This window comes from Gracilinanus agilis, chromosome 3 (assembly GCF_016433145.1).
Source record: "Gracilinanus agilis isolate LMUSP501 chromosome 3, AgileGrace, whole genome shotgun sequence".
Taxonomy (NCBI): domain Eukaryota; kingdom Metazoa; phylum Chordata; class Mammalia; order Didelphimorphia; family Didelphidae; genus Gracilinanus; species Gracilinanus agilis.
In genome coordinates, this window is record NC_058132.1 from 370,589,126 (window position 1) to 370,604,591 (window position 15,466).

Consider the following 15,466-nt stretch of genomic DNA (forward strand, 5'->3'; position numbering starts at 1 on the left):
GAACCATCTGATATGCTTTTTAATATTTTATAGCTAAATATTTATTGATTGAGAAAACATTGTTAATATACAATGTCATCAAATTACAAGAAATCTCACTGAGTAATTTATCTCTGTAGCTGTGTACACGTATAATTTTATTCTACCTTAGAGCCATTATCTCAATAGTGAGAGACTGGATAGCGCCTACTGTCATGAGTAACATGAAATTATAGATAAACATCTTTATTGTAGGGAGTAGTACATCTCTTCTCTTACTTGCATCTCCACTTCTTCCCACTCCTTCTCTTTTTATTGTTTGTTTTCATTTTATTTTTTCCCTCTTAGAGGACCAACTCATTTAAAAAATTTCTTCTCAACTTTGTTTGATATAAAATTCCAAAGTATAAAACACACTTGACCTTCTTTTTCATTTTGAAATTCAATCCACTTTCTTTTTTCACGTGTAACATGAAATATAGCCTTCAAATAAATAAGGTTTCTAGAGATCAGATGCTACTAATGATGTGCCTTTGTTCCTATACTTAAAGGATAGCTGCTCCTGGATGAATGGGAATGGAAATTGAATAATCCTGCTTGGAGGGCCTAAGAGAATCCAATGTAGATGTTTGCATGTGTGAAAATCCAGTTGTGAATTTTGTAACTTAGGTTCCTTTATACAGCCTATATGTAGATTCAAGTTTAGCTCCATTGTATGGTTTCTTTTTAAGCATTGTTTTGTCCAGAGTTGGCACTGCCCCATTTCAAATGGATGATATGCATCACATTAGGGGATAGCTTCAATTCCGGATTTATAAAACCCATGCATTCAGATCAAGGACAGAAGCAGGGATTTCTTTGGCTCCCTGTTTTTAAGTAATGGGACCAATATTATGTTGCCACATAAAGACAACATTGTTTAGAAATGCACAATACCATCTTTAAAAATTAATATCTACTCTTGTTCAACTTTTTTTTAGTAACCTATGACACACAGCCTGTTTTCTCAAGCTCTCCAGCAACAGATGAGCCTGAAAAATCCATGACCCAAACAGGTATACTCACTCAGCCTCTCCTAAATCTGTCGAGAGATTCCAAATGTTCTATAGACTCTAAGTCTGGTTCTTTCAGAAATAAGAAAGAAATCCTCTTTACTTCTCTCTTCCTCTCTCCAACCACATAATGGCTTTTCTTCTGTATGTTTATGGCTGATTTAAGGGTTGGAAAATCAGACATTGGTCATCTTTGATCAGATCAAGTTGGAGATTTGGTTGAAATAGTACAGTGTTATGTTAAGGCCATTGGACTTAGAAGACTTAGGTTCAAGTCTCAGTTTCACCAATTCTTAGCTATGTAACAATGCACAGATCACTTAATTTCTTCAAAACCTAGTTCCTTCATCTGTACAATAGGTACAATAATTCTACCATCTACCTCATAAAAGCATTGAAAGTAAAATGTTTTTTGAATCTTAGGGTGCTATGCAGGGTGACCCCAAAGTATCAGTGCAGTTGTAAGCTCTAATAGATTAAAACTTCACTAAAAATTTGGGCATGCCTTCATAAGTGTGAGGTATTATTATCAAGACGATAGGACTGACTCATACTGATCTATCACACACTATTCACAATTGTTAGTCTTAGGATTGATTTTTTTTATTTTGGGAAGGTTGGCTTAATTGTATGCAAATAATCTGTAAAAATGTGAATTTATTTTTGACTGGGTATTAGCTATGTCTCTAAAGTTCCACTCATTTTAAGTGAATAGTTGCACATTACTATATTTCTAGTATATTATTTCATGTCATGATGTTCTATAGCATCATAGAACTGGAAGTGATTTCAGAAGACTTGGAATTCAGCTCCCTACCCAGTAAAAAATTTCCTTCAACGGTATCCCTAACATGATTCTCCATAAAATGTGAAACTGAAGTAGAATGCTTAGCATGAATTCCACTAATGGATGCAAAATACAAAGGGAGAAACTTGGAATCATGGAGTCTAAATTCAAATATGACTCCACATTCTTATTATCTATGCCATATCAAGAAAGCCCTTTAGCCACTCCAGGTTTCTTATTTGCAAAGTGAGAAGACTGGACTAGAGAACAGCTAAGGTCCTTTTATCTGTATAACTATGATCCTGGGAAATGCATTTCCATCTTATACCTTTGCTTTGTCCTCATTCCTAGTTATTTGAATTGTGTATATTTTAAAAATATGAACTCACCTTTAACTTCCAGTGGATAATGACATTAGTCCTGCTGATCAACAAACTTTCAAGTAGTTTCTAGGTCTAGGAGTGGAAGAGACCTTAGAAACCATTTAGTCCAACTTCTCCATCTTACAGATGAAAAATTGGAAGCCTTGGGAGGTCTAGGGACTTGCCTAAAGTCACACAGATGACAAAGTGACAAAGGAATTAAGAAACTCAGTTCAGTGTTCTTTCCACTGGGTCCCTTTGAATGACCCCTTTTCTCCTAGACATAACTGCTATTCATGAATTAGCATTCTATTCCCGAGACCTTTTGCTCCCTTATAACTTGTTGACATTTATTCCAGCAGCAACAAGTCATTCTACTCTGGACTCTGACCCATCTAAAACTTCTAGAACAATTGAACAGCCAAGGGCACCACTGGGTAATATTTTTAATAGCAGATTTTCTCTTCGTTTTTCATCAAAGGAAAGCCCATATGCATGGCTTTCTTCTAAAGAAGCATCTCATTCCATCACATCTAGTCATGTATCTCTCTCCTGCTTCTGAATATACAGTTGTTTTTTTTCTCTGTATTATTGAAGATTTTCACACCCTCTATTTGGCTGTACTTAGAAGCTATAGCAGCATCTTAAGAGGAATAAGACAATACATTGTGAGACCTGCATGGAACGGTGACATCCTCACCATCACCATATCTCTTCCACATCTCTGTCCTCATATTCATTCTAGCACCCTTGGATTCACTTACCCTCATTTCAGCCATCAAATGATCACTTATTACTTTTACTCTTTAAATACTCATTTCATCCACCAGCTTTCAAGAATCCATGAGCTGTTCGTTTTTCATCAGTGTCTTGTGGCTTGTCTTTCTCATCAGCTAAAAGCATGTTAGTGCTCCAGAAACTCCTTGTGTTAACTCAATTGGGCTGTGGTGGGGAATGTTTTATTTCAGCTCCAAGTGAAATGCCACTTCTTCCTCAAAAACCGAAAACATCTGCTATTCCTGAAATACAACATACTACACTTGGTAAATACTAATACTTATTCAATTTTTTTTCAATAGAAAAATTAGTAAAAACTAATCACGTTGCATCTAAGAAAAATTCATTGCCTATATATACCTACTTCATAGTGTCGTGGTATCAAATGAGATAATATAGAGTATCCTAAAAGTCTTAGTGCAGTTTTAAGACTTTCGGGACACCCTGTTTATGGAAAGTGTTTTTTTTTTCAAACTTTAAAGCACTATATAATCATTAGCTGTTATTATTTTATAGTCAATATTTTCCATTTTTCTCCCTGGAAAAGTCATGATTTCTTTAAAAATTCAGTGGCTTTGGGGCAGTTAGAGACTAAGGTCTGGAGATGGAAGGTCCTGGGTTCAAATCTTACCTCAGGCACATCCTATCTGTGTGACCCTGGGCAAGTCACTTAACCCCAATTGCCTAGCCCTTACCACTCTTCTACCTTGGAACTGATTCTAAGTTTCAATTCTAAGTCAGAATGTAAGAATTAAAAAAAAAAAAAAAAGCCAGTGGCTTCAGTGAACCGATATGTAAAACATAGCATTAATGATGAAATGCAAAGAATTTACATAATTCCAGAATTTCTTCATTCTAACAAATGATTTCTTTCCTATTATCCCAATTAGAAAAATCTAGAAAGAAGGATGAGAATTACACTTTGGTCCTTCCCATTCAGTCAAATTTAATTTAGCTTAGTGTTCTGTATTAATAAGTACAAATAGTATCAAGTATGATCTGTGGGATAGATCAAGCTGAAAAAAAAAGGAAGGGGAGGAAGGAAGACAAAAATAAAATCCTACTGTTTATAGTGGAAATTTTAGAAGTCACAAAGTATGTTATTTCATGGTAAGGATAGTAAAGAGCCATAGCCCTAGAAATATATTTTAACTTCTAAAGAAGATAGAGCTTACAGAATTCAGTGTCTATTTTCCTGCTTCCCGACACCAAATTATCCATATTACCTCCTACCCTCCACATAGATAAATCAGATTTTAAGCAAATGACCTGCTTTCTCCTGTTTCCATGCATTTGTCTGTATCCTACCATAATTAGAAATGTCACTCCCTAACATTCCCTGTTAAAATTCGTATTGCTCAGGTCAGGTTCTAACTCTTTCACAAAGCCCAAGGACAGGGTCTTTGAGCCTTTTCATCTTTGTATTCCCTGATGTCTAGTGAGCAGTAGGCAATCGATAAGTATTTGTTGAATTAAACAGAATTCAGGGATTTTTTTCTGAAAGATACTCACCACCATGCAGCATGCTTTCTGCAATTTAACTCAACATGATTCTCTCAACAATATTTGTAGAGCACCTACTGTATGCTAAGCACTCAGTGACAGAACGAATCTGTTGATTATATATATATATATATATATATGAATTTACCATCTAAGTGTGACATAATTGCCAGCTGAATTAAGATCATTTAATGAAAAATTATGAAATAGAATCTGCTTTTTCCAGCTTCCACACAAACCACATCCATTCCTTCTACAACTAAGCGACGACGTCCCAAGACCAGACCAACAGGAACCAAACGTGGTAACTAATATTTTTATGACCCAACATTTTGAATTCCAGCAGTAAAAGAAAAGTGAGATGGTTACTACTGAAGCTGGCAAACTGATAGGTCTCGGTCTTAGCTCTAGTGGCAATTCAAATCTTATGATGATGTCATTGAAGTATTAGAAGTTATTTTATATAAATTGTAAAAAATTCAGAAGTGATGTGCAATAATAACAATGCAAAGTGATGTAAAGGTGGAAGTCAGCCATTAATGTGTATATTTCATAAATGCTCATTAAATTAGGCCTTTCCTCAGTAAGAAGCAAGCAAGGCAACTTCAAAATCTTGATGACATGGGTTCAAGTCTTGACTCTTACCTTGTCTGTTTCATAGGTCTGCATTTTTAATATTTTCTTAGTATTTTCTGTACTGCACAATTTTATGCCTTACATTTAATATAGATTAGATTCTTTCTCTGCAATAAATTGAGTCAACAAACATTTATTAAGCACCTGCTATGTGCTAGGATCTATGTTAAGCATTGAGAATACAAAGGAAGGTACAGACAGTTCTCTCCAGAAATCTCACAGTCTAATGGGGGAGACAACATATAAACAACTACATAAAAATGAGATGGATACAGGAAAATCTGGAGTTAATCTCAGAAGGAAGTCACTAGCACTTAGTGAGGCCAAAAAAAGGTTCCTTTCATAAGAAGACATTTTAGGCAAGACTCAAAAGGAAGCCAAGGAAGCCTGGAGAGCAAGGTGACTTTTATTGAGATGTTACCAACCAGGGTAAATTTCTCTTAAGAACACACAAACACACATATACACATGTACCTACACATACACATACATACACTAAAATTTTATATCAAAGTTTGTTACCCTAAAATATTATTGTTTTTATTACCAAGTAAGCTAAACATAATTGTATTTATTATTTGCCCGACTTAGTCTCAATTTGTCTTTAAATGATTTTTACTATTTAAATGAATTTCAAATATCTTTCTTATAATTATTACCAATTAGGTTATTTTTCAACTTGGCTTGTTAAATAATCTTGACCCTTAAATGTTGTCAGATCTGCTTTGGAATACCTTCCTTATTCTCGCCTTGGTCTCTAAATACTTCTTGCTTTCCATTGTGTAAAAATAAGATGCTGGGAGAGAGTAAACCTGTAGAGCCTAGCTGTGTGATTTCCCTGTCCCAGTTAAGCCAGATCTTTACTCAGAAGGAATTCCCAGCATGTTATTTTTTTTTACAACTGCCAAAAAAAAAAAAAGCACAGAAACCCTCACCTTTAAATTTCCTAAAACTCCTCAACTGACACGAGGTTAATGTTACCTGGCTAAAAATGGTATTTTCTTTGTAAATACTACTTTGTGGCTTCATTTGCTGAAAATCCAGTATTATAGATTATATGTGACATGACTAGGTATATATTCCAAATGTTCTATTTGGAGAACATGGAAGATCTCATGTGCTTGACCAGCATTATTCCATGGTTATAGATGACTTTAACATTATCCAAGTGATTTGAAATAAGCAAACAGACATCATTTTATGACTTGACCAAAAACATATTGAGAAAAAAGGACTGATATCGCATATACACTTTGATTTCTTAAATGAGTGGATGCTCAAGCTTAGCATAAAGCTTCATTTTCAGAAGGTTAATGATGTGAACTTCATTAGAATTTTATTATGCTTCAGCTCAACAGTAATCTCTTGTGTCAGGCAATGATTTTTTTTTCTTGTGTCTGAAACTATGGTATAAATGGTGTAAATGTCTATAAAGTAGAAATGATCTTATAATCCATGTATAAAAATTATTTTTGTTATTTGCACGTATCATTATTTGGCAAGTGTGCCTCGTCAGCTTTGCTGCAGTACGATTACATGTGCTATTATAATTATTCTGTAGAAGCTGAACATACTCTTAAAATTCATTTTCTAAAGCCACACCAAGCCTTAGTATTATTTACTTTTCAATCAAACTGCTTAATGACATATTTCAAAGAGTGAGGAGACGTTTCCAATTTTTATAGCAAAGAGCTCTCTTTTTTTCTCTCTCCTTACCTAGTATAAGACTCTAAAGTCCTAAAAATCTCTTAATTGAATCTCTTGCTTCTTTATTTTCCAATTCCCAATAAAACTCAGTTTATTTCTTTAAAACTCAAGAGTATCAATCTAGAAGCATCACATACCAAATTTGGAAGTTACATAAGCTCTCTTTAAATTCCAAATTCTAAGACTAAAAAACAAAAAAAAGTCAAAACAAGTATTTTGGTTGTAGAGGGTTTTGTTCTAATAGAAATCAATGATATAGTAGGCTGATCTCATCAGACCTAGGCTCTTCTGTTATAATCACAAAATTTCTTTTTCAACAATTGTACTCACAACAATGTTAGGAATTTTTTTAGTTGTCGAGGTTTGGATAATAGAGGAATTCACTGGCTAGGGGAGGAAAATGGATTCCATTATTAAAGATGAATAACATCCTGATCAGATCCCACATATAGGCTTTTGAACAGAAATTGAAAAAGTGTCTCATCACCTTAGAAGCCCTGCTCTGTTTTAATTCTTCTGTATTCTCAGAGAAAAAGTAATAAAGTATCTTTTTCTGTTGCTTTGTTCACATCCTTTAAAAGTTTCGGTCAGTGGCTGTCAGCTAGCATCTAAAGAAAATCTAAAGAATGAGGAAAATCAACATCAAATTAAGAGATAGACTGTAGTTTATGAGAGAAGTGAGGATTATTAGGCAAAAATGATTTATTAAATCTGGCAATCTATAAAACACTGGCATAAAATGTAGGGAACATGTTGAGCAAATTTTTCTGTCTACTCTCTATTAAGTCACATTGTATCTATAAATCAGTCTTGAAGGATGACTTTTAAGATTTTTGGATTTGGAGAATAGAAGAAATCCAGTGCCAGTCTATTTCTAGTACAGTGCCTGGCACATAGGTGGTGCTAAATAAATGTTTATTGGTTGGTTGATTTATACAACTGGACTCCCTTTACTTTTGTGATCTTATAATGTATGATCTAATGCTTAAGTTCTTAGCTCTAGGCAGGTTGCATTTTCCACTACAGGGCACAATTAACTTTTAATTAGTATGCCTTTATTAGAATTTAAAGTTAAAAATCTTAACTAGAATGAATAAGGCCACGGATATCATTTACTTAATTGGGCACATATTTTTTATGAGAGTGACAGCAAAGAAGGAAGGAAAAATTTGAAAAATGTTCAAAATTTTTCATTTTCCCCATTTTCAATTGGATGTGGTAGTAAAAATTTCAAGTATAGGTGCTGGGTCACTGGCAATGAGGAATTAGGCAGATGGAAAAAGGCAAATTGGTAAGTGAACTGTTATGAGAGAAGTGGGTGGGCTCTTCAAGTCAGTGCAAAGGAATGGAAAACTCAGAAAAGAGTAAGTTTTGGGTGGCATAATCAACAAGACTGACAATCCCTACCCGAATGAGTCATTCCTAGCAGGAACCATGTATGAGAAGAGGGTGGTAAGCTCATTTCTTGCAAACTCATGCTTAGAAAACTGAGATAGTGTTGTGTTGTAGCAATCCTATTGGCATAGTTTTGGTGATAAGGACCTGGTATTAGGCAGGACCCAGGATGTCAGTGATTAGCAAAGTTGTTAGCTTGAATGAAATTTCCTTCTGAGGTAATTGTTTCTGTTATTACAGGACGAAATTTTAAAATATTTAAAAAGTGTTCTTCTCCTGAAATTTGGATATAGTGTATAGATAATGTCAGCACCATTTTTTTATTATAGTGGATCTTGAAAATGAGTTTTTATGAGGAAATTTATTTATGCTCATAAACAAGAATAGAAGATCATCTTCTTGCCCTCCCAAGGTTTTTAAGAATTAATAGCATTAATAGTTCAAATGCAGAGTTTGTTTAGAAGAAGGAAGTGGGGTTACATCCTTTGACTATATGCCTGCTAATAATCTAAAGATGATACCTGCTCTTCCAACAGTGATAAGCTCAACCACTTCAATATCTACACCAAAGCCCAAACCAACTTCTTTTGAACTTGAAAGACCACCAGCAACAACGGGTAACAATATTATCTCTGCCAATCAGCGCTTCATTTTTTTGATATGTCATTAAAACTTAGCAGGCAGATCATCCTCATCAAACTCTCTTTCAAAGCACATTAACTGAACTTTCCTATTCCTCTATTTCAGACTTTTTCTTGATTTTTTTGAATGGCAACAATGATAACCTAAGGCATTGTTTTAATCAGAACCTTGTAATACTAAATATACAGAGTTTTAACAAAAAAATTTTAAATGAACTAAGACTTTTGGAATGCCCTATCTTTCTCTCAAGTTACAACTACTTATGTGCCGTGTCTTAAATTCATCAAACTAGTTATAATATTATTTTTTATTCTAAATTTAAAGGTATGTCTTAATGTGTTCTAAGAATGGATTAGTTCTTAAAACTTAATTTTGGCAAAGAAGTGGCAAAAATCGCAAGTACAATAATTTTAAGTCTAGGCTGTTATAGGCTTTAGGAATTGTGGATAGTACAAATGGTTATTAACCTCAAAAATATAATGGGATTATCTTCTTGTCTGTCTTGTCCTAAGAGAAAAGACTTAATCATTTGTACTCTTGTCTTGTTCTATTTTATCAGCACTTGAATTGTATCCATTCCGAATTCCTCTGAGGAATCAGTCTTTTTAGAAATAATGTTTCAAAGAAATTTTCTCTCATTGAAGCGAGATTGAGAGTACCATCATAGAACTAGTCATTTATCAAAAAAAAAATCATAGAATCATAGTTGGAAAGGAACGAAAAGGTCATCCAGTGCAGTCTCTTTACAGATGAGGAAATTGAGACTGAAAGAGATTAAATGATTTGCCCAGGATCACACACTAGTAAGTGTCTGAGATGAGATTCAAACACAAGTCTTCCTGACCACAAATCTTGCATTCCACCACTATATTATGTTGCTTCTAAGGAGAATTAGTAGAATGAAAAAAATCCAATGAAGGCAATCAAGATTAATTGGTTAACTTATGTACTACAAATAGGTTATTTAAAACAAGAAGGTTTTCTAACTAGATTCCCTTGTTTTTTCCTAATTATGGTCATTTAATTCTCATTTTTCATCTTGTATGACTTTTTTTAATGAACTTCTATAGACCTATTATTTTTTGAGGCAGAATTTTGGTTCTCAATTGGTCTAACAACAACAAAAAATCCCTTGAAATACAAATATTTAATTCAAAACTTCAAAAGCAAATGCAGTGGAAAATACCACTTAACTAAATGAATACCAAATAATAACAGAAACATAATGATTTATTTGTTATTATTTTTTATTTTCCAAGGACATAGTCTTCTTTTATCCTCACAAAAGTAATGATGCAAATTTGCATTTAGTTTTAATATGAGAGTTAAGCTGCACATGTCTGATGAGCTTTCCATTAGTGGTCTGTACAATGCATTCATGTGGCACATTTTGGCAGTGTGAAGGCATTAGAGTCACACTGATTTCTGAAGTCTAGAAAAGGAAGACCACTTATTAATTCTTTCCTCTCCTCCATTTCTCAAAGAACGTACATTTTATTTCTTCCAAGTCTAAAACAGGCCGAATCAGAACATTTGAAATCCTATTTGTAGTTGGCACTAAAAAACTCTTCAAGGTTTCCATTATGGTGTCAATCAGGAAGTGCATTGAATTATCACAAAAATAGAATGATTTGGAAGCCTCAGATTGTGTTGCAAATTATTTATTGACCAACAAAAAATGAATTTCATTAGTTGTTGGCTTTTGTTGAATTTTTATATTCTCAAGCAAGTCTCAAGGGTTAATTCGAGCTGCCAAATTTAAAAATGGGATTCATCACGTGTTTTAGTCTATTTAAGCATTAATTTTTATCAATAAATGTTTTGAGTACTTTGTTTTGAGTCATGGAAAAAGTTTAGGAATGCCATTCCTGCAAGTTAGTAAAAACTAACATTGTCAATCCTAGAAATTAATGATTTTCTTCATTAAAATTTAAAGGATATCCCTAAGCAATAAATTATTTTGTAAGTTTTATCCATAAAAGTCAATTGCTATTATTACTATTATTTTTAATTTGGAGTTTAAAAGATTGGAAAACATATACTTTGTTTTGTTTTAGGGATTTAAACTAATAGAAATTTTCATAATAACAGACTTCTGTGCATGTATATAACATGCAATGAGAGCAATGTCAAATATTGATTGGAAGCCTAACCTTGAGTTAGGAAGACTTGTATTCCAGTTCTGATTCTTACATACACTTATTGTGACTGTGCAAGTCATTTATCTTCTCATTTCCCTTGCAACTCTCTAATACTATAATTTGTGCACAAATCCTTATTCAATAGAGTTTCTAGAATTTTCTATCCTAATGGTATCAAAGAGCATTGGACAATAGACTCAGACCTAAGAGGGATCTGAAAATCCATTTAGTCCAATTTCCTCATTTTACAATTGAAACTGAGATCCAGCCCAAAACAAAAATAACAATAATAACCATGTGTAATAGCTTGGTTGAACTCTTTCACAAATTTGCTAGATATGCCTATGTAAACTCAAAAGTAGGAAGTTATTTTGTCAACTTATGTGCACAATATATAATATGATCCTGTATAAACTCAGAGGAATTGTGAGTCTCCTTCAGGCACGAAGGTGACAAACTTTGTAGAAATACAAATTTTTGATGACTGTCATTCTTAATTTTTCTACCCTTTTGGTAACTTTTGTTTAACTTTCTTCTGGATTTGGAGAGACCTCAGAAGTCTGTTACACTTCCATTTAAAGTAGTAATACATAGTAGTATTTACTTAGTAGATCACCTGTTCTGTATTTGTTTTCTCTATTCCTCACTGAAGTTAAAATGGTGGGTTCTACAATTTGAATGACTATATTGCTTGAAATAGAAGTTTGCAATATATTTACAGGAGAAATTCTTCAAAATCTGTGCCATTCATTACCCTAGCTCTGTCACACACTGTTTTCTTTCTAGGAATGCATGAGCTCACTAGAACAGTTTGAATAATCCTTATCTTTCTTTTTATTTATTTTTCTTTTTGCTGTCATCACTGCTTTCTTATTTGCTTTGTTGCCAACTTCCAAAGACACTAGAACCTACCTTTTGTTGAACTAATCTCATTAATGGCATTTCTCAGGCAACTTAAGCTTCCTTCTTCTCAGCTAAGTCACTCTTTTTTGTTCTTGTGCAAAGATAGTCTTTCCATAAATAGGTGTGATGATCTCAGATCCCACCTAGGGTTATGCAATGAGTTCAGAAGAACTGAAAATTCTACAACTTCTCTGTCTTTTTCTTTCAGCTTTTAAAGAGACACTTCATGTTCCCCCCAAACCAACAACTTCCCCAGGCCTGGAAGTATCACAACTAACTACTGGTAAATTTAACATCAGAAATGCATCAATAGGGGGTGAAAGTGGTTCAAAAAAATTAGACCAACAAGGACAGTCAATGATATCCATCTCAATGTTTCTTTTTAATCCAGAGAAAGGGCATCCCTTCGCTAGCTGAATCTCTAACTCAAGCGCATTACACAGTGCCAATTCTAGAATGTGGACTCACAGGAATTACATTTGTAACCATACTTTATTTTTCTATATAACATGTCACTTTTCTAGTTTGGAAAAAGCACTATAAAATGTCCAAAATAAAAATCTTTAGATCAAAATGGTTTGCAACAAAACCTAAAAAATCAATTATTAAAACATTGAAATGATGTAGATTAAATTTCCTTTAAAGTGCACCATGGAGAAAAAATATTTTCAGTCATTAATGTTTTAGAAAGTAGCAAGAAACTTCTTGGTATGCTTAAGAAATGTAACAATCCCTAAAGATTGTTGAGCTCTCCCTGGTGAAATAAAATGATTCTTTTCTGAAATTAGTGCCAACTGAACAGTTCATCCCTTGTTATAATATACTTAATGAATAGTGCCCTAGTTTTCATTTTTCTGACAAGTGGCTATCTATGAACAGACCATCTGGTTACACATTTTGAAAACAATAATTTACTCGTGAATTTTCAGAGACTAGGTAAAAAAGCCCTTGTTGGAATACCCAAAATAATCACAACAAAAAAGATAGCTTTGTTGGCAGGAGTTAAAGAATAACATTAAATTTTCTTGCAAATTCATATTTGGAAGTCATTCACTTATTGACGGATACAACTCATGTGTGATCTAATAGGAAAATTTAAGAGTAATAGGTTACAGAAAAGTAATAGGTTATGAGGAAAACATCCTCCAAATGAACATTTGCTCTTTATTGAACTTTCCCTAAGGGATGATCATTTTCTCAAAACACTAAGAAATTCATGGTTTTTTAAGTAGAAAATTATCATCACAATTAACTATATCCAATTCAGGAAACTCAGTCTACTTCCTGTCCATAAGCTCTATTATTTATAGAGGAATCTTCAAAATGAAAAAAAATGATGATTCACTGAAAGTAATTAAGGCAAAACAGAGTAAGAAATTAATTCAGCATCTGAGATGCTCTTTTTGATGGACCTCCATCATTCAACAGAAAGATGAATGTGATGACATTTTTTCAGCCCAGTTTCCCTTAGTCCAAAGAGTTGACATTGTGCTTTTAATTTAAATGAGAATTTAAATGAGTAGTGCACCTCCTGCCCCCCTGCCCTGAGAAAGTAGGGAAGCTCCCCTCCATTCTTACATCTTACTTTTTCTTATGATTTTTTGAGAATGTGAAATAATAGCCAATGATTCATTCTACTGGGTGAGTAGAGTGTTTTCTATGAAGTACTCAGTGTTCCCCCAATGAAATAACAGTTTTAATTTAACAGGAAATCTTTTTTCCCACTTGGATTATGCTGTTCAATCTTTTCCTTGGTTTTGCTTATTTTTGTTATAGCCCAGGAGTCCATTAGTATTGAAACTTCACCTGCAACACCTTCACCACTGTCACCAACAACAATGGGTAAAGGATTTTTCTTTAGTGAATGGCTGCATTTTCTGTTCTTTTCAGTGTCTTGTTTGCATATAAAAATATCCCTCCTCATTTCCCTTTAAGTTCAACTTCATCACATTAATTATTACTATGTTTCTAAGTTGTTTATCAAACCTGTTTTCCAGACTTTCAACTCACCCCCCTACAATCTTCTAAGTTTGTAAAAGTCCATTCAAACCTTGCTCTCATTCTGCCTTAAAATATATTTTCACTTTGATAAGTTGTTAGTTGTCTTTGCTTTTCCATGAGGGTAAAATTAAATTAATTTAAGTTTTTTGCTTATTGCTCCAATCTAGGTATTATCTCTAGCAAAGAACCATAGTTTACCTGCAATGGATGGTTTACAATTCATCTTTGAATCTTCTTCTTTGCTTCCATTCTTGAAGCTTCCAGATACTGTCAGAATTTTTTTTCCCCCTGGAAAGAAAATACAGAAATTAATATTTTAAAATTGGATTACCAAGGCAGAAAAAAACTTGGTATACATGTAAATCTAAGGGAATGATCTGATATTATTAGTTTGAATTTATGGCTGCTATGTTTCACTTACATTTAGGAAGTTGATTTACAGAGTGATTGGAAGTAAAATTAAGTGGAATTAAGTTAGAAAATGAAATTCCTTCAGAGAGCTGCTACATGAGCAGCTCATCTCTCTTCTCAATTTTTCTGGGAAGAAAGATGAACACTAATGATACAAATACAAAAATGAAGCAGTACTTGACTTCAAGAAATATCAAACCTTAGATTTGGAAGGAATCTTTGAGGCAATCTAGTTCAGTTACCTACCCAAAGCAAGAGTCCCCTTCAGATTGTCCCTACCAACTATTTGAAACTTTTTTGTATTGGTAAACTCACTCACTTCTGAAGCAATTCTATTTATGACACATAAAGTTTTTAGAAAGCACTTCCTTACACTAAGTCAAATCATCCTCCCTAAAATTTCCATCCACTTAACATAGTTTAACTCGGAATAATGTTTCATAGAACAGCTTCTTAAATTTTTAAAGATATTCACACCCTCACTTTTTCTTTGAGTTAAATATATCTAGTTCCTTCATCGGTTTCTCATACGACATGACTTTCAGGTCTTTCTCTATCCTGGGATTCCCTTTTCTGAGTACTAACTTATCAATAACTCATTAAAAGATGCCACTCCCCACTCTATATAGTCTTCCAGATGTGACCTGACCAAGGAAGACAAACAATACAGCCATTACTTTCTTTTATTTGAAGACTATACTTCTAAGATTTTATTAATTTTTTGAGTACTAATTACATTATTTACTCATTAAGCTGGCTGTTGAACTATAGTGCCAGATTTTTGACACATTAACTATCTCTTCTAATTGTGTGATTGATTTTAAAAAATAAAAACATAAAAGGAAATACTCCAATACACAAATGTATTATGATTTCTTCTATGGTGATATTCCCTTCAGCCATGAAAGTCACAATTATTCCATGCCTATCCAGCTTCTTATCAATGACTTACCATAAATTTCCCACTGGGGCCCTACTAAAAGTGCTTGCTCATGTCTTCTTCAAATTCTCTTGACATAGGGAAGATGTCAATGGGGTATTCAGACTCTCCATAGACTCAAAGTTTTCCTAGATTTGGGGCTAGAAGAGACCTTTATGACCATTAATCTAACTTCTTAATTTTTTAGATTGGAAACTGTAACTTTCTTAAAATGTCTCTTGTTCCAAATC

At 33.5% G+C, this 15,466-nt stretch overlaps 1 protein-coding gene across 1 annotated transcript in view; it reads left to right on the forward strand.

Moving 5' to 3' along the window:
* LOC123241583 (ABI family member 3 binding protein) overlaps positions 1–15,466 on the forward strand; it is a 287,167-nt gene that overhangs the window by 170,218 nt on the left and 101,483 nt on the right. Inside the window, exons 14-19 of the mRNA XM_044669199.1 lie at positions 960–1,034; positions 2,540–2,617; positions 3,149–3,223; positions 8,735–8,815; positions 12,093–12,167; positions 13,661–13,726. Of these exons, the coding sequence (XP_044525134.1) occupies positions 960–1,034; positions 2,540–2,617; positions 3,149–3,223; positions 8,735–8,815; positions 12,093–12,167; positions 13,661–13,726 (450 nt within the window). The remainder of the gene's footprint in view (positions 1–959; positions 1,035–2,539; positions 2,618–3,148; positions 3,224–8,734; positions 8,816–12,092; positions 12,168–13,660; positions 13,727–15,466) is intronic.